Source organism: Manduca sexta, chromosome 2 (assembly GCF_014839805.1).
Source record: "Manduca sexta isolate Smith_Timp_Sample1 chromosome 2, JHU_Msex_v1.0, whole genome shotgun sequence".
NCBI lineage: Eukaryota > Metazoa > Arthropoda > Insecta > Lepidoptera > Sphingidae > Manduca > Manduca sexta.
The window spans coordinates 7,640,456-7,660,530 of NC_051116.1; the positions used below are offsets into that span (position 1 = coordinate 7,640,456).

At 35.8% G+C, this 20,075-nt stretch overlaps 1 protein-coding gene across 1 annotated transcript; it reads right to left on the reverse strand.

The window, feature by feature from the left end:
- Positions 1 to 7,977: 7,977 nt before the first annotated feature.
- LOC119188835 (F-box only protein 28) lies at positions 7,978 to 18,565 on the reverse strand. The gene is made up of 9 exons (XM_037436875.1): positions 18,315 to 18,565; positions 15,345 to 15,472; positions 14,743 to 14,863; positions 13,011 to 13,200; positions 12,323 to 12,441; positions 11,784 to 11,871; positions 11,245 to 11,334; positions 10,647 to 10,763; positions 7,978 to 10,193 (listed from the first exon to the last, which is right to left on the reverse strand). Exons 1-9 carry the CDS (start codon positions 18,426 to 18,428, stop codon positions 9,901 to 9,903), a joined length of 1,260 nt encoding a protein of 419 aa, XP_037292772.1. The 5' UTR covers positions 18,429 to 18,565; the 3' UTR covers positions 7,978 to 9,900.
- Positions 18,566 to 20,075: the final 1,510 nt, after the last annotated feature.

Sequence of the window (20,075 nt, forward strand, 5' to 3'; positions counted from 1 at the left end):
TTGAATATTCTCGCAATATTTATAATAGACCGAGAGCTGCAAGAATGACGAAAAGTGAAAACAGAAAGTAGCATTTATTTTACGGCCTGTCATATAGTAAGAAAGGCGACATTACTTCCACATGTTATGTAAGAAGAAATGATAAAAATTATACGTAATTGGAGTTAAATTATTTATATACGGGCGTTAGATAAGTACAGACATATCATACGTTACATGTAATTTAATGTACGATTGCATCTTGCTTCCGTTGTTATGGAAGCCTGTTATTAATCATACAGATCTCATAAAATAATTATACTACTTACGTACTCCATAATCTAACTAATATTTTAAATGCATAAGTTTGTGAAACTCTTTGGATGTTTGTTAAAAGTAAACAAATGCCATACGCACACCATGACACAAACAAATTACAAGCCAAATAAATGTATAAAAGAAAAGAAACAGCTGAACGGATTTGGATAAAATTTGGCACACGCATAGACTTCTACTTTTGACCCTGGTAATTTGCTTCAATGAGAAATAAAGGAACATATTTAATCTGCTTTTTAAATAGATGTCGCTGGCCTCGTAAAGTTGGAGCTAGGAATTACAACATTAATTTGCAAGCGGGCAATGCCGCAAGCAACCTCTAGTAGTTTTATATAGGAAGCTAACATAATATCGTTATACACACTTAATTGTTGTTATCTTATCTACCTAGGTTTTTTTCACAGACACACACACGCCCATGCCTTTAATCTTCGAAGGGGTAGGCAGAGGTGCAACCGGTGCACGCACTTTCCGCTGAGTATACTCCATCCCACGATGTGATAGGACATACCTATTACCATATCGATCACAAATTCCAGATTCCCTTTTGATACTTAGTAAAAAAAATCATATTACTTTGCTCGACCTGGCGATCGAACCCAAAACCTCAGCTCTGCAGTCGTACTGTAATACAACTACGCCACAATGTCCGTTTTCTTGTCGCAGCATTTATCAGTAAACGATAGACTTTCAAGTTTCTATGAAATTATTCAAATCGACATGAAAGATTATCCATTACTACCATAACAACTCAATTACAAGAATATATCATTATATCAATTATAAAACAACTAGAACACGCAATAAACCTTAATACATTGTAAGTAGATACAATAGCGTGTATCCAAATAAGTTTACTTTTAATTCAACACTATTGTTTCCGTTTTTCGTAACGGTAATTGTTGAATGTCGGCAAATTAGAAAAAATATGCCTGGATGTAGCTGTATTGCATACACAATATGACTATTGGGCTAGAGTACTGGATTCGAACTACGGTTCGAAATTATGATGGATATATCCGAGATCTCATATTTTGTCTAGGTATAAACAAGGTTCTTTCTCCATTACATAGAGGTAAAGTAACTGGAGAAATATTTTTTTTTTATCGGACTCCGCAGCCAACCCCGGGGGTAACCTGCGTACAGGATACTGGAATTTGGCTTAGCGACTGCAGATCCCTGGAAGAAAGTTGGCAGAGGATATCTGGGGAAGGAATTGTAGGTGAAGGAGAAGGAACCCTTTTAGGACACAACACAACTACAGCCCTTTAAGGACACAATCTAAAACTCTACAGCGACTCTTATCAGTCATTCCATAACAAAAACAGGAAAAAATAACCTTCTTAGAATAGGAGGGGAGAAGGCCAGGAAATGTTAGCGAGCCCTTATAGGCCTCAATATGAATTAGCAACCATGAGGTATATACACTTAATTGTGTGCCTAGGGCCGCGTTAAATGTCCCCCCGTGCGGGCGTGCGAACAAATGTCGTTAGTCGCAGGCTAGCAGTCAAACTAGCGAACAACACGCATTAGACCATGGTTTCTGGTCAACCATGAGAAATTGGGACAGGCTTTGCCTAAAATTACACTTATAGAAACCTTCTTGCTTCCGTAACTGATTAAATATGTAAAATGTCGCAAGGCCAGTTTAGCTTATTTATTGAGGAAATTTGACATTTGGAATGCTGTTGGCCAACGGATGGGAATTTATAGTTGTTGTGTTAGAGGGCACAGTATACACATCGATAGGGTATTCGAAATCACATCTGGTGTTATGCTAATGCGCAACAAAACAATTAACGCGACAAATGTAGAGAACAAATTAAAAACATCAAACAACCTATTATTTTGTGTTTTAGTAAAAAGATAAACTAAAATAAATTGTTAGCATTTTAAAATAAAACTACATATTTTGCGAATTTTATCGCGATTTTTATATTAAAGTTATCTCCGGACGTTGCGGTGACTTTGCAGCCTTCGTGGTCACGGGGAGACTGAGGTGTTGGTCATCCGCCATCCGTCACAAATCCTTGCCAAAAAACACCGATTCGTGTCTAGAATGATTCGAGTGGTTATTGAAATTAAAAATCATCCGAATTTCAATAGAGAAGATGGTGATGGTTGAATTGTGCCTAGATTGAAATTTAATAATCCAATAAGCAACCAATCGTAATTCATTTTGTTTATTTGTCAAATTTGTTACACTAATCACTGCCTACCTCGATGGTATAGTTGTATTGCGAATGGTGCCCGACTATGCTGAACTCTTACGTTCAATTACTTACTCGTCGTACTCGTGTGATTTATTTACCCAAACCAGCCAGAAGTCTAGAATCGATATATAGCAATAAGCTCGCATCTTAGATGAAACAAAGATGTTGAAATATATCTACACCTACAAACAAATAGATTCTCGTACAAGAAACCTGCTACTTAATAAAAGGAAAAGTATCATCGAATTATCATTTTAATATAATAACCTTAAATTTGATCACGATAACTAAATGGTTATTTAAATTTTAACGATTAAAATTGCATTCATTACAATTTAAATGCGACTAATGCAGCTCTAATAAAAACCCTGTTTTTTTGGGATTTCGTAATTTTAGAAAGCGTTGTCTCTGGCTAGCCGTACGTAGGTGTTTATGTTGAACATTCTAGACTATTTCAAAAAAGGACATTCACAATTCGTGTATGTATTTTTAAAAATTACGATTACCATTTATTTAATGCAAACTGTGTGTTTTCTGGATATTAGATATAGGTAGCCCGTGTTTGAATTTCGCTTAAGGACTCTGACCGAGCAAAGGGCCTTGAGTAATTCGTTCCATACTTGGGGACGTCTATTATCTTGTCTATCTCAATTAGATAGTTTTGATTACAAATTGAAAAGATCATTACTATCGAAAGCGTTGCACGGAATCGTAAATTTTAGTGGTATTTTCATTATGTTATTAACGAAGCAATATCCACATTATTAAAATTTGTAAACAACCAGTCAAGATAACATATTATAGAAATATAATGGTTATTTTTTTCAATATGTCATTATGATTTTCGACGATGGCTTCTAAAATACTTACAGCGAGCGCGCTATTTTGCTGTGGACAACGCCTTAACACAACAATGAAAGAAACCAATTTTAAGCAACGACGATTGAGAGTAACAGAATGTGTGCGTGTGTGTGCATTTGGATGTTTTTAACAAATAAATGCAGAAACAGTTGAATGAAATGCCCAGCAGTAACATATAGGCTACTTTTTATCTCGGTAATTAGGTACCGTTGAAAAATATTTTTATTTTAATCTCATTTTTTAAGTAGATGGCGTTGAAATCACACAGATGTCACTTCGGATAGCTACATTGATTTTAGGGATTTTGTAATAGAAAAGCTGTTCACGTGGACAAAGCCGCGACCAATACTTAGCTTAATAAAAATAAAACAAACATATCATTCATATATTTATTAATCAAAGAGTATTCGATATTAATACTTTCAATATCTCACGACACAATATTTACAATGTTACATACAGTTAAACATTTACTACATATCAGCAAACACACAAATTTCTCTAATACAGTACTCGGCAGTATATTACATAACAAGCTGAGGAAAGAGAACAGGCAAGTCTTTTGTGCAACTGAATGACGCAACGACTGCCGATAAACAGTAGCAACACCATACAGAACTTTGAATTACAAAGCACTGCGGGATGTTCCACTGCACCCAATGGTAAATGGAGTGGGGTCCAATAGAATGTCGACTAACGAGAGATGATTACCCCTAGCCAGTCGTCACAGTTATGCCGGCCTGTTGGAACCGGATATACACAGGCTGATTCCGGAACGGGACACACTTACGCCACGTGGGTTTTAACATATGTACGGTGGTCGCTTTCGGGTGGATGTAAAATATATCCTGTCACCAACAAAATCTCTTCATTCGAAGTCCACTACTAAACATAGTCTCTAATCATTTCCAGACGGATTTGTCAAATCGGCCTGCATCCAGCGTGTTCCTTGATATCTTTACTTAATGCGGTCAGCGATTATCCTCATAGAAGTGACAGACGACGCTCTAAGAATCCAAAAAACTGCCGAGTATTGTATTATTGATTACTCGATGACCATTCACTGCCGGGTACTGTCTAAATACTTAAAATGTAAATTGGCAGGCGGCAATATTAACTAGTTGAAAATGTACTGTTATCAATGAAAAACTTGAGAAAACCTGCATATCTAAGAGATGTCATCTAAAATCTATACGAATTATGCTAATGACATAAGGCGAGCTTAAACTATAGTCCTACTTCTTTTATTAATATCGAGCTGATTTATTATCTATAGAATTATCTGTCAAAGTTGAAAATGGAACGCTTGACAACGCCATCTATCTACGCCTATTGGCAACTTAAAGCTCATTCATGCCGGGGCCTCAACTAATGGCATTTATTATAGCGTCTTTAATATCTACTTTATCATGCTATTTACAGCTGAATCATAATTAAAGAGCATGATTAAAATGGACCTTATGATATAAGCAAAACAGTAGTTATTAATATAAACTATCGGACCGTGCAATCTAACTCGCATCAGTCCAGCAACAAACAATGAACGAATGGGTGAATGAAAAATAAATATGTGTAGTTAATCCTTTATAGTTAAAGATCGTAAAATGTTTGACACAAATATACTATTATATATACAGTATGTTCCTCAACTAACCTTACATACCGTATTTATTTAGCTCCAAATTCTAAGCTATCTCCGAAAATTCAATAAATTTCACAACTACCCACATTTATACAATTTGAATTAGAACACAAGAACAATTTATAACTCTTAGAAAAATATATTTTATAGACACATAACATGTCAATTTGTGAATAAAAAACATTAAACAAATATGACATATTTATGAATAGTTCTTTTCATGAAACACTTGACATAAAATAATAATTTCGCAACACAAAAATGAAGATAAAAGTAATCATTTACGCAACATTTGAAGCTTTAAGAAGCCTTGGGTTTTTACAAATGAGAGAAATCATACTTTGCCTTAATTGCAAAATTTACGTTTTGATTTATATTATAAACGGCATTTATGCAAACATTTTATTTATTTTCTATAAGCGGCAGAGAAGCCCACTGCACCTGATGGTAAGTGGAGTGGGTCCAATAGAATGTCGAGTGACGAGAGATGATTACTCCTCGACAGTCGACACAATTATGCTGGCCTGTTGGAACTGGATATACCCAGGCTGATTCACGCACAATGGCCCGACTTTTATACGGGCTAAGTGCGGAAAAATGAGCCCATAACCATACCATACACAGGCTGATCCCGGAACGCGACACTTACGTGGGCCACTATGGCGGGTTTTAATGCCTTGTGTACGGTGGTCGCTATCTGGGAGGAACATCGAGACGCACGAAGCCAACAAATAACTCGCAATGTTGGAAATATGGAACTTGTACTGATAACGTTAACTTTAAAACGAAAAAACCTAAAATGGCTTCAAACCAGATTTTTTAATTCAGTTTATATGTCTGTTTAAGTATAATGACGAATCTGAATAACAGATTTATACTAAAAGAAAAAAATCTTTCTTCAAACATCCTTTTTTCCTCTTGAAGCATGATATAATTTTTTTTTTATAAAATTACTCTACTGACTTATGTTCTAAATATATATTTTTATTTATTGCATGCACTATCCAGCCATGTATTTACTATTACAATAGTTTTTAATAGACATCTAGGTAGCCTTAATTACCCCATACAATGGGGTGTTTCATTATAATTAAGATTATAGGATAATGTATCTGAAAAAAAATTAAAGTTACAATTTTAAATATATTTTCTAGATATCTAATCCAAAAAAGCGCTTATTTTGTGTAACAAAAAGCTAGGACATATGACGGTGCGCAAATAAAATTCACAAAATTAAACATGTTTATAATCATTATTCAAATACATGTGCTATTAAAATAACGCTATTTTCAATGAATTAGAGACAAAGTTGCAAGATACAATATGTTTTATTTGCAATGTATTCTTAAACAATATTTACCTAACCAAACTGTCTAATAGCATGTGTATTTCAATATCTATTTATGGAAGCGCAATTTTTACTATAATCGATTAACTAAATTTGGCGCGTACAATAAACATAAGTCAATCGTCATTACAACAGAATACTCACGCATAAAAAAATAAAAGTTTTTTTTTAACATGACTACGTTTGTTACCCTGACAAGGGTCGGCTTATACAAACACATTGGACTTTCGGGTGAGCCCTTTAAGCGTTCACAACCCTTGAACCCCCCCCCCCCCCCTCTCCCTGAGGCAATTCCTGTGCGCTCCGTCTCTACACCGAATGCACGCCTATACACGGGGGGATATTTGTCGCGACCTTAGGCATACGGTTACGTGTGTACTGTGTATGCCTCTTGGCCAAATTCACATTAAGGTCTATAAGGGCTCGCGAACATCTCCCTTCTTTTTCCTCTCTGCCCATCCTAATATAGTTCCTTCTCCTCCCCCACATTTCCTTCCCAGCTATTCCGTCACTATTCTCCTAGGGACTGCCGTAGTTGCTAAGCCGGGGGATCGCCTGTACACCGTTCGCAGAGTACCCCAGAAGATAACCAATGTCGCTCTTCAAAACAAAAACCTTGAAAATTAGGCGATCATGCTGAGGACACCCCACAAACGGGTTAGGAACCTCGACTCAGGACGGTCACTGGGAGATGATGAGACATCAATTATGGAAAAATATAGCATGATATTTAAGTTGCGGCTATCCACCCCTACATAAATATTAATCATTCAATACTGTGAACGTGCCACCTTTAGTTAACCGACCTATACATTAAAATCTAATTACAAAACGCCGAATCACAACCATAACATTTCTATATGCAAATAGTTTAATTAGTTTGGCAGCACACTTGAAACAGTATGCTAGCTTGCCTATGTACAGTGCCTAATACAGTGACTTGTCAAAGCTATTGTAATGTATCATCATTTGTAAGTCCGTGTCTAGTAACTTACTAGATATATCTATCTTAATTGTTATCAAAATCGAGCAATATCCGGAATCTAAAGGCTTGCACACAAAGGAACGTAAAAATACATAGTTCCAAACTGCATAGCGTTTACTGAGCGCTTTAGTTGCCTTTAAAGTAAATTGTCACGCAATTTAAACGTCGCATGCGCAGATCTTTAATCTCTATTTTGAAAGTCAATGCCCCGCCATACACCCCTGCTGTAACCAAATAAGCTATAAAAATATGAGCTAGGCGGATTACAAACCTCTAATTAGATATTTGAATTATATACACGTTTTATATCAAAATATAATTTAAAGATGGCAGTAAGTGTTGATTTTCTATTAAATTTTATTTTTAGAATATTATTTTATTGGGGTACTTACATACGTTTAGTTTTTATGGGGTATTTCTATTCATTGTTACCCCATTTGAAGTATTAGCAATTGTACAGTGTCGATCAGTGAAATCACTAGATGAAAGTACAATGTTCTTTTTGTGTTGTGTCTACTGTCGATGATACGTCGTTTTTCTTTTCTTTTCAATATTTAGCCGTAGGTTAAAAAAAACACTTATAGTTCTATTTGGATAGCAAAAAATCTCTATGAATTTGTTGCTTTATTGGTGTGTTTTCTATCATGTTTTTGTGCAGGCAACTGATACAAATTTCGGCGAAAAGACTAAATCTCATACCCTTAAATCTTTGTCCAATATGGCGATAGACTTGCCGCCTTTCACATTCTATAAGGTGTATGGGTCCATTTGTTACACCTCTGCCAATCCTAGACATACTGGCGTAAATATTCACTATGCTACTATAAATCTAGGTGAGTTTGTCACTCAAATTATTTTTACGCACAACTTTATAGGTCAGGCACTTTTGACGTTAGGTAGAACACCTTTGCCATACATGTCATTTACTCAGGACTTAGAGTATTTTTTTTTTATCTTAGTATGATAAAGTGACTCCACTGTATCTAGGAAACAGTAAAAAATTACGTTCCCCAGGGAACTCAGAGCATCAGCCTGGATGTACTCAACTATACCCGGGAAGCAATTCCTCTAACAAACCACTTTGGGGTATTTTTAATCATATATACGATCGCGATTTAGTCCGACGCTTATATTGGCACTCTTAATAATGTGGGTGTTAAAGAACAAAATCTTTAGTAACTCCATTTATTTACGACACATTATAGTCAGTGTGAGTCTGAACCAAATTTGGTGTATTATATAATATAAAATATACTTTAAAGTACTTTAGACATAAGTCTGTCTACGTATAAGTACACCTTAAGTTCTCAATTCTCAAATATTGCTTTTTGTCTAACAAATCACTTCAAAACACGAACCTTTTTACTAAAAAATATTTTATATAACGCTGACTGTAAAATATCCGAAAATACCACATCAATAATTAAAATACTTTGACAGGCAATCAAATCAATACAATTGCTATATTTCTACGATCATGCTTTACAATACCTAAGGCAAAATTCACTCTGTATTTTACGATTTTGTTTCTTTATCCACTGCCTCCGATGGCTTGGGTGCTGACTGCATACCTGATTCTGTGCTATCAGCATCAGAGAGCATCTCCCACATTAGGGGAACGGCCGAGGCGCTCCCTACCGGGGAAAACCTTCTTTAAACCGTGTTTTACGAAGAACGTGTCATATAGTGCCAGGTTGCCATTTTGTAATTTATAATAGCTGCAAATATAATCGATAAACCCCCAAAATGGGTTTTCTGAGAAAGCAACCTTCACAAAAGTGTGAAAGATAGCGAACATAACAAAAAAAAATTTTTTTCAATCGAATATATTTTCTCCATAGATTTCAAAACCCCCTCATTTAGAGGAATTCTTTAAATCTGCCATCAACAGAAATTCATTGCAGAGTGATTTCTTACGATTACCTTTCAAAAGTATTTTAATTATTGTCTAACATTAGAATGAGGACGGTCAATCGCATATCTATGGCTTAGGAAAAAAAAACAAATTTATTAAGTAATCAGGTAACATTTTGGAGAGACAATATCAATTTATTGATATAGAAATATATTTACAGTGCAGTGATTTAAATGATTTAAATTCTGGGTGATTGAGTGACAATTTAACATAAAAATCAAACTTTTTTGTTTCAAGTTTTGATTAATATTGGGCGAAACGAACATAAAAGGCGCGAAAAAATTTAACGTCCATTAATCAAACACTAATGTCCCTGTAAATTCAATATGAATTCTTATCGAGTTAGAGACGGTATTATCTACACTTTTAACAAAAAAATATGCACTAAATTTTGCAGCGTTGATGAAAAATAATGCCATGTATCCATACATAAATTTAATATAACATGTTACCTCATTATAATTGGGGTAAACGCACATAATGTTTTTTCTTCTACATACAGTAACTTTTTCTTTACAGTCCAGGGATATACTTATTGTATAACGAGGTACCCCAATATTTTTTTCATACACTCTGGAACCATCGCATGTTCTCACATTGTTTCAAACTGTACAACCAAAACTAATCCATCTTGGGCTTCTTACAATCAGGCACCGCTATTTCCGGGGTCAACCCTGAAGGACGTTTCAAATTACCTTCAAAGCTGTACGCTAAGTCTTCCAACCGTTGCAACTGGTTGGTCATTCCGTGTATTTTGCGAAACGACGTCGGTAATCTGAGGTTTTTTGAACTCCCCGAGGTCGACGGGCGGGCGTTTTCTTCTGTTTTTGATACTTTGGCTGGTGGTTCACCGTCGTCCTCTGACAGACTTGGTAATTTGATTAGAGGCTTGCGCGGTTTTATGTTTGGCAATACTGGAAAAATGGGGTAAATGATTATTTTTTATCTAACTACTGGATAGAGGATATAGTGAAGGTCGTAAGAAGTTGCTAGATGAATGCCATTTCCAAAATGTTAGATGTTAAATCAGCTTCTAGTAATAGACTTGTGGCTGATGATTATGACGACGATAACAATGCTTTCCTTTAAAACAGTGAAGCACCCTTTTAATTCTTCTGGGGCAATGTTTATTGGCGAGAGATATTACTTTTTCGCTACCAATGCGGCGCTAAGTGATAATTATGGCAAAAATTTACAATTTTAATTCGAATAATAGTGACATTGAAACTTAAAAAAACAGGTGAAACAGAATTATGCTCCAATCAATCTACTCCTAGTGACATCTGGTGAGCTTAAGTATTTATTCTCGGTTCTTTAACCCATCACAGGAGATCTAGGTGTGTTTCATGAAAAAATACAATACGTACATTTGCTATGGCTGCGTTTGGACGTGCCTATTGGTAGTACAGACAAATCCAGCTTGATCTGACTAGAGAAGTGTCGCAATGGTTGTGTAGGTGCTGGAGAAACCTCGCTAGATGTCGCTGTAAACAAAAAATCTATCAATGTAATAAAAAAAAAGGATCTTGTAATTTAACGAGTACTGAATATGCGGTCAAAATTAATAAACAACATCCCGTCTTCTTCAAATTGTTTTACATGCTTAGAAATAACTTATTTTGATTAGTTTATTATTGGGATACTAATATCATAGAAATTTTATAAATTATTTTTATCCCAGATACTTTTTATCCCAAAAAATATACAGTTAAAATTGTATCCCGGGAAAAACGCAAGCGAAGCCATACGCAACACTCAGTATGGTTATATTTCAATATTAATTTTATACGGATACTATTTTACGGAATCATTCAATATAAAATCAAGGGTTCCTTCGAGCAGGACATAATTTTGCTGCTCGTTAAGTAAGGCCCTCGTCTCATGCTCGTCGACATTTTTCTAAATTCGTACTTCATATAGCATCACGTGCAGTGTTACTGCCATTTTAATTATGAAAAAACTTACCAGCAATGGCTTTCCCTCCCGCAGCCTGGTTCGTGTGTGTCAACTCTGTATATTTTATGTCACATTCCTCGATCCGCTTCTTTAATTCAGCTGTGGAAAACACATTTCTTTATACATAAGTTTAACATCTTTTATTTATTTTCAAAATTAATATTTTTTCTTTTTTTTGTATATGGTCAAAGCATAGTGACCCTAATGGTAAGTGGAGTGGGGTGTGGTAAGACGATTCGGCCTGGGGCAGCTTAGGGATTTCTTTTTATTGCTTTGAATGACGAGACGAACTTGCCGTTCCTCTGATGGTAAAAGTACGAAGTATTGTTTGGTCTGCCACTGAGCTCGCCGTTCTGGGACATGAGATGTTAAGTCTCATTATGTCCAGTAGTTACATTAGCTACAATGTCCTTTAAACCGTAAAACAGTGACTACACACTGCTGCTTGGCGGCAGAAATAGACATTGCGGTGGTATCTACTCAGACGGACTCTCACATGACCTACCACCAGTAAAGACAGTAAGTATACAAGGCTATTATAAATATACCTATAGCGGCGTCCTGGTCCTTCTGCTTCCGATTCAAGTGTAGAATCATTTTCTGCTGTCTCATAGCTAGGTTTTTGTATTCCAACATCTGAAATATTCAACGGAACATACAAACGAAGTCACGCCCGTTCGTTAGTGTTGAACAAGCGATAAGTTATTTACAAAAGGTGCTTTAATTCGTTAAAATTGATTTTACTTTGATGAACGGTTTTGGATAAAATTTGGTGCAAACATAAAATATGTCTTGGATTAACATTAATTACTGGAAAAGTGTATATCAATGATTTCTATATGTCAACAAATTATATTCTTTAAAAACAAAACAAATTTGGAATTTATTAATAAAAATATATGTAATATAAAGAATGTTTCATTTATTTCATGACATGTGAACGAATGAATGAGTGAACGAATGATTGATGAATGATTTACGGAATATGAATAAATGACTGGATATACACAACAACAAATGATATACTTCTGAAATGAATGAGTGAATGTTGGACCGTCGATGTGTGTGAGAGTGTGTGAGACCTGACCCGTTTGTAGTAGAGTTTGAACTGCGTGGCGAGGTAGAGCGACAGGCGCGCGTTGAGCAGCGAGCGGCGCCGCACCGCCACCACCTCCTGCCGCAGCGCCAGCGGCGCCAGCACCGACGCTGCCGACCACAACACTCATACCTTACACTGCTACCAGGGGGGGGGGGGGTCGGGCAACTGCCAACCCTACCCTACCCTAAAGATTCTAATGGTCATTGATTTGATCTTACACACCAAGGGCAAGCAAGCCAGCTCTGCTGCCCCCCCCCCCCCCCCCAGAGATTCTAAAGTCTTAAGTCTTTGATTTGACTTGCTTGATCGATCATTCCGATACGTCGAAACTCGAATGAACTCACCAATTCCATTCGTAATACTCTGTGAGCTCAATTACGCTCTGCTCTATGTTATTGTTAAAAGGAGAGGGGGAGTGTGGGGAACTAACATGTGCTTTCAACTTTGCCTACAATTCATACTTTTGTCATTCTGCATATCAACTTGCTAATGGCTAACCGCCATTTTCAGTAAACGATTGCAATCGTTGTTTTCGATCTGTCTCAAAAATGAACCAATCAGAGCAAAGTATTTCTTGCCACTCTTACAAATGAGTTATTTTGATTGGTTCATTATTGGAATCGGATTGTTGATTGAAAACGGCTGTAAGACTGGGCATTCGTAATTCGACACTCACCAGAAGGTCTTGGCACGGGCTGCGCGGCTCCCTCCTGCAGCTGTTTCCTGAACACAGGCGATATCTTGTCGTCAAAGTGTTCTATCGCCATGCTGGAGATATCTCTCAACTCCTGCAACACCTCGTGAGCTCGCGGCGGACTCGTCGATTTCTCTACGATCGTTAGGACGCGTTTTATTTCGTCTATCACCTGTAACACATTAAGTTCATGTTTGTAGTAGTTGTTAAAAGAAATTAAGGACCTTAATAAATCAACTTTGAGTAGAATCTCAAGTAGACATTTACGCCCGTATTCGTAAACATTTTTTATCTAAGGACGGAGCAATGCTGTAATAACAAGTCTGTTTCACAGCATTGTTTATCTGACAGCCAACTAGATTCGAGTTGTATCTCAATATTAGCCAATCACAACGGCCCTATGTGTACGCACTGCGAAGGCTGCCATGTCGTCAGCACTGAGAAACAGACTTGTTATCATAGCAATGCTCTGTCCTTAGATAAATAATGTTTATGAAAACGGGCAGTAATATATTGGACTATTTAATGCATAAAGCGTGAAACAGTCCTTTAATGTGATATTTTGCAGACTGAACGTTAGAATATAAAGAGAGATGATTAGATTTGGATGAAATTTGAAATACATTTAGACCGCATTGTGTGATATTATTATATGATGATGATTATGATCTACTATGGGATTCTAAGCCAGGATGTCTTTCACGCTATCAGTGTGATGAGAAGCTTTTACTAAATGTAAAATTTGTTATTGCCACCTAATAACGACATATAATTATTTGTATGTCAATGCAACTGTATCCAAAATGGCTGGAGTGATTTTAATGTAACTTTCACAAATAGTTATCGACAGTCCCTACGTAAAGTATCGAATCTGCAAAATGCAATTTTGCAGATTTCGTTATAATTAAGTAATTTTTCATTTCTAAAAACGTAGGAAGCAGCACAAAAAAATGACGGTGATTAGCATTTTTCTTCCAGTGGGAATCGAATTCTAACTAAACGCCTAGTGACGATCATTGGCCGTGAAGTGAGCACCGTGTGTAATCGTATATTCGCGCTTCATTGCTTGCGACCATGGCGGAAGTTCAATGGATTTAGAATAAATCCGTTTTGTCTGATAATCTCTTTGTTAACGCGAATCTGTTAAAAATATCGTGAGGAAATCTGCATACCTGAAGAGTTCTCTATAGGAATTTTGAGGGTGTGTGAAGTCTACCAATCCGCATTAGGCCAGCGTGGTGGACTAAAGCCTAATCCCTTTCAGTAGTAGAAGAGGCCCAGCAGTGGTATATAAACAGGGCTGGTATTATACTTATTATATAAACTTATCCTTTTTTTTTTCAAATGTAACTGTTGTTGTACGTTTTCAACTGGTAGGACTTTCATGGAAGTGAGTACAGATACCACTGTATTTTCTAATTATACTGCCAAACAACTTAATGCCAGCGTAGTGTTATCCTATTTAAAGACATTTTAGCCAGCATAATGACCTGGCATGAGATTTCATAACAACAAATAAATCAGAGTAAAAATTCTAAAAAAACAAAAAAAAAACTTTTTTAAAAACAATATTTTGTTACATGCTAATAGAAAAGAACTAAAAATTAAAAATAAATTAAACCCAATGTATTAAATATTTGCGTTTTTATACGACATTTTTTTTTATAAATAAAAACGTGTTACATTGATGGAGGTAACGTATTTTGACTCTTACCTTCCCCGGTATGAAGCAGCACAGTCCGTGGTCTATGAACTTGGCGTACGTCATGTTGAGCATAGAGATGCGCGTCTCTATGGAGGTGAGGATGTCGCAGTGCCGCGACAGTGGGTGATATCTGGAACAAGATCAGTTTTATTGTAGAATTTATTGAAACAAAACCATATTACTACTTGTATAGTTAATTTAAAATTTTACATGCATCGTCGCACACATGAAAATGTTTTTCCGGGATATTTTCCCGGAAAGAAGCCTATAGCACTCAAAAGTAATGTAGCTACGTATTATCAACAAAAAAATCGAAGTCAGTTAATAGTAAGTGAATAGTTCAACTACTTTTTAATTTAACAGCTCTGATTACGTTATTTCAAACAATTGACAGTTATATAAAATTAATATTTTCGTAAATTTTCTAATTTTCCGCGCAATTTTTTGAATTTTTTCTTTCATAAGAACCTTCTCCTGACAATAACAAGGACAAAAAAAAATAGTGAAATCGGTCCAGCCGTTCATGCGTGATGGCGTAACCAAGGGAAATAGGGATTCATTTTTATATATATAGATTACTTATTGTTTAAATTTTACTTCCAGCTCATTACCTGCGTTCCGACTCCCTGCGCGGCAGTTGCGATTTGACATTTTTGAGCGCCAGCGCATGCCTTCTCTCAATCATTAGGAAACCTCTGTTCAACATTCGCATGCATATCTGGTTCACCGCTTTTGACACCTGAAAAATAAAATCTTAAATTAATTTTAGATTAGCAAGACAGCTTGCAGAATTCGACTTCCGCAACAATTTTACAGCGTAAATAATCAGGCTGAATTTTCAACCTCACAGTACTTGCGGCGACTCGCATGTGTATAGTAGAAATATTGCCGCCAGTGTAAACCCCCGCATAGTTCATGAGCAATTTATTGCTGCAAGAACTTGCTAGTCCAAACTTAGCATTACAATATACTACAGATTACAGGGTAAGAGCGACACAACGTCACATATATTGTAATACTGAACATTGTGAGACCATCACGTCTCAGGGTCACGAGCGCAGTGGAGTGGCGCGCAGTGCTTTGTGATTCATAGTTTGGGCAGTATTGCTACTGATACTGACGTATCGCCAACCGTCAGGCGAGCAGTTTTCTATTTTTTGTCATTCTTTTTACGGATTTCCCCAAACCTTCTTTAAAAGTTTGTATATGATATTCTGTGTATGTACTACCGGTAGCTTAAAAGGTAGTACTTTACCTAAATTATTTTAAAGACTAACGCATTTTATGCCCGAAATTCCCAGCTACACGGTATTCATTCAGATATTATTTTCACAAATATGACGCCTATACAAAATCTTATTAAAGCTCTAACAGTGAAATATACCAAATATTTTTTTTTACAATTCTTTGTCCCAAAGCAATTTGAAGTTAACGTTTTAACGTAAACAAATCATGCATTATTATAAATGAAATGCATAATGTTATCTTTATAGTTAGACGCAATAATATATGCATAAACATGAATAATATGCTTGAATGCAATGTTATTTGCGTCTTGTGGCTGCCGTGGAAAATAATTATACACACACGCCTTATATCCGCGAAAGGGTAGGCAGGGGTGCAACTGGTGCACCCACTTTCCGCCGTGTGTATTCCGTCCCAGGGTATGATAGGGGCTCGAGCCTATCGTCATATGGAACACAAATTCCAGACTCCGGGCTGTCACTATTACTTCGCCCGATCCAGGAATCGAATCGTACTGCAGACGTACCTTAATAGAACTATACTACCAAGTCATTTGTATACATATAAGTTCTTTATTTGTACAAGTAATAGAGAGGACGAGCAAGCCGCTCATGTAAGTGATTTAACCGCACAAAAAACTATAGGTTACAAAGTCTGCAGAGAATTAGTTTCAGTTAATTTCACTGAAACTAAAAAGCTTTTCCCAAGAACCATAATCACTTCTTTTTGACCCATATAAAAGAAAGATTAAGTACAACTGCAAAAATAATTAATATAGTTTTTTTTTTCTTTCTGGCATGAATAAAACTATGAATAGGTCATTGACATTGCTATTTTTATTTTGGTCACACGTCATGGACAAGACATTGTATTAAATAATAATTGTTAGTCATATCATCTTGCCACACTGCAGGGACATTAGCTAACCTTGGCGTGTGACTCATAAGTCATAAGCTAGAACAATCTGGTACAAAATATATAAATATATCATATTGATTTTGCCATAATCTTTGTACATATATATTTTTTCTTTACTAATGACTGCACATGGACACATGCACATCTTGTACTTCACAATCTATTATCCATTAATTATAATAATAACTTAAAATAACTGCTAGGTTGTTGTTAACATTTGGGTGTCATGGAGGGCAAGGTTCTGCTATTTGATACGTAGCTTACTCCCCTATCCTTGTATATTATCAGTACTTGAGTGCTATAGTTATTTGGTATCAGTAGTATGAGACTGCTTTGAGATCCCTGGTTCAAATCCTGGGTTGAACAAAGGATTATTGAGTTTTACTACTCAGTATTATCCCGGATTCTGGAAGTAGTGCCCAATATGGCGACAGGCTCATCCTGCTATCATATGGGACTGAATACACATGATAAAAGTGGATGCTCTGATTGCTCTTCTGCCTTAGACTCGGGAGAATAAAAGATGTGTTGCATGTTAGTTTTGTTATTACAAGATTATCAAACAATATATTTTATTTAAATATTTCCTAGCCTATAGTTTTCTTGTATTTAAGAGTTATTAAGGATTTGCCCGTTGATCTTAAGCTATTATGACTAAGGTACTGGTTGTAGTTTTCATTTTTACTAAAAATCACTCCATATCAGGGCTGGCCATGTAATCATATTTCCTACTAATATTGCAGATGCAAGTTAGTCAATGTTTTGGTGTACATTTGGATTAATAGAATGACTGTTGAATGGTTTCTGCTGAAATATATCTTATAGATAGACCAATTTCTAGATTGATTTATAGGCCTTTGTGTATCGAAAAAGACTTTTGCGTGGCCATGTTTTATGTTAACATCTAAAGGAAGTGGGATATTATTTGTTTACAATATGAAACACTCAATTAAATCTTAGTTTTCTTGTTGTTTTAAAGTTGTACACAATCATTATTAAGTTTGTTATTAAGAAACATTTTCAAGTCATATAAATTATAATAAAAAATATTCAATGCAGAAATTATGGTACTAACGCATTTTATTTCTTAATGTTTCATGTGTGCAGTTCCGATATCCGTTTGGTATATGTATATGATAATGCTAATTAGAAATAAACTTTATTTCATTATGAATGCACGGACATGCGATGTAGTAAGATTGTTCAAAATAAAAACACAATTAGAATAAATAATGAATAACTGGAACCTACCGGCTATAAATAGCAAAGACAAGTACACGAAACATTTGAGCTATCGTTACACAAATACTAATTACTAATTATCCTGGGTTGTTGTATGCCCAAAAGTTATGACCATTAATGACCTCATGTAAAATGTATACTAAAATTCTATAAATAAATTCGTAAAACACACGTACCAGTCTGTTTCTGGCGATTTCATCGTAAGATAGATACGAGAAAATATTTTCAACCATAACCACAGGTAGACTCAGGAAATCCATTGTCTGTTGATCTAAACCCGCTGGATCCATTTTGAGCACAAATTAACACATGTACAAGTGTAAATTTATATTACTGCTAACTGCAATGTTTACACATTGGAAAACAAAGTGCTTGCCTTTCCCGATGTTTCTTTGGAATCCATTACCCATCACATTCAGCGCATCTATCTCTTTTGTCATTAGGAGATTCTACTGAGTTAGACAGAGATAACAGTCGTGCAGTTTGACATAATAACATAGCACGGAAAATCCATACGATACGCATGTAGCTCGACAAAAGTGACATCTATTATTCAATACATTTAATTAACCATCATTCACTCAAGCAATAAAAAAATATTAGACGCAATTTCTGGTAATAATAATATTTTAATTACATGTATCAAATTTATCCTTTATTATTACAATTGTTGGTTAAAACAATAATTATTTTAAACGTAGTACACGACTTAAAGATGGCGCTTTATGCTAGTTTATGTAGTTTTTTAGATAAATAAGATAAATCGTCGTAGAAACATACAAAGTGACCATATAACGCTAAAATAAATGTTATTTTGTTTATACGTAGCCATCCATAGCATCTATGCAAGTAAATAATCTAGATATTTATCGTAGGTACAGTCTTAATTTTTGTTTTCAGATATTCAGACTCAAATAATAATATTACTAAATACTATAATTAAAAAAATATATAAAGTCCGTCTTAAACCATAGTGTTGTGTACCATTGACCAAAAGTCATTGAGGCATAGTACATTATATCGATGCCAAAAGTAGATTCCTTATGTGTTGGTTCATAACAGATATAAGCTGGTAAGTATAATAGTATCTGAATTATACCGGTCCACTACTGATCAGGGGCCTCCCTTGCGATGAGCGCCGCTAAGATTATTTCTATGGAGGTGCATCTATGTACACACTATAAGTAGGTAGTACCACATAATATCCTTATATTTTTTCAAACACAATCATCGTGCGGGTTTTTGTATATGTTATGTAAACCCAGGGGCGAATTTAGGGGGAGGCGAACCGGGCAACTGCTCCGGGCTTCGCTCCTACAGGGGCCTCGCGCGCAGTGCTTTGGAGGACTTTTTTTACGATCTTACCAAGCAAACTATTAAAACTGGGGAATTTTCTTGCGCCGTCCGGGGCAACGCGTTGTATTTTTGATTTCGCCTGGAGCCTCGTGCCCATTAAGGCTGCCACTGCTTAAACCATAGTAAAACCTCTATGGTTGATAGTTCCCACTGTCATTCAGCACTTTTCTTTTTTGTAATTTGTTCCGGACAGGGTAGTGCACGCGCACACTCCTCACGGCGCCCATGTCCCTTACCATTGTGATACAATTCACTGTTTTAGCCTATTACGAGGGTTCAGTGCACGTTGGTAGATTACACACACCTTCAATATTCCTTTCGAGTTTATTCTTACTGTATTAAGGTTTCATTACGATGGATTCTCTCGCCTTTAAAAATTCAAAATAAAATTTCAAATTATCAGTGTGTGTCTAGAGTTTCGAACTTGCGACCTTCATCTCAGAGGTTCGTTTCTAACATAACTAGGCGTATATGTGTGTGTAATCGTAACACAGAAGTAAATAAGCTTTGAAATTATTCGATGCATCACGCTTCGAAAGCAGTTTCTAAATAATATGGCAATTAAAATTGCAGAATTATTG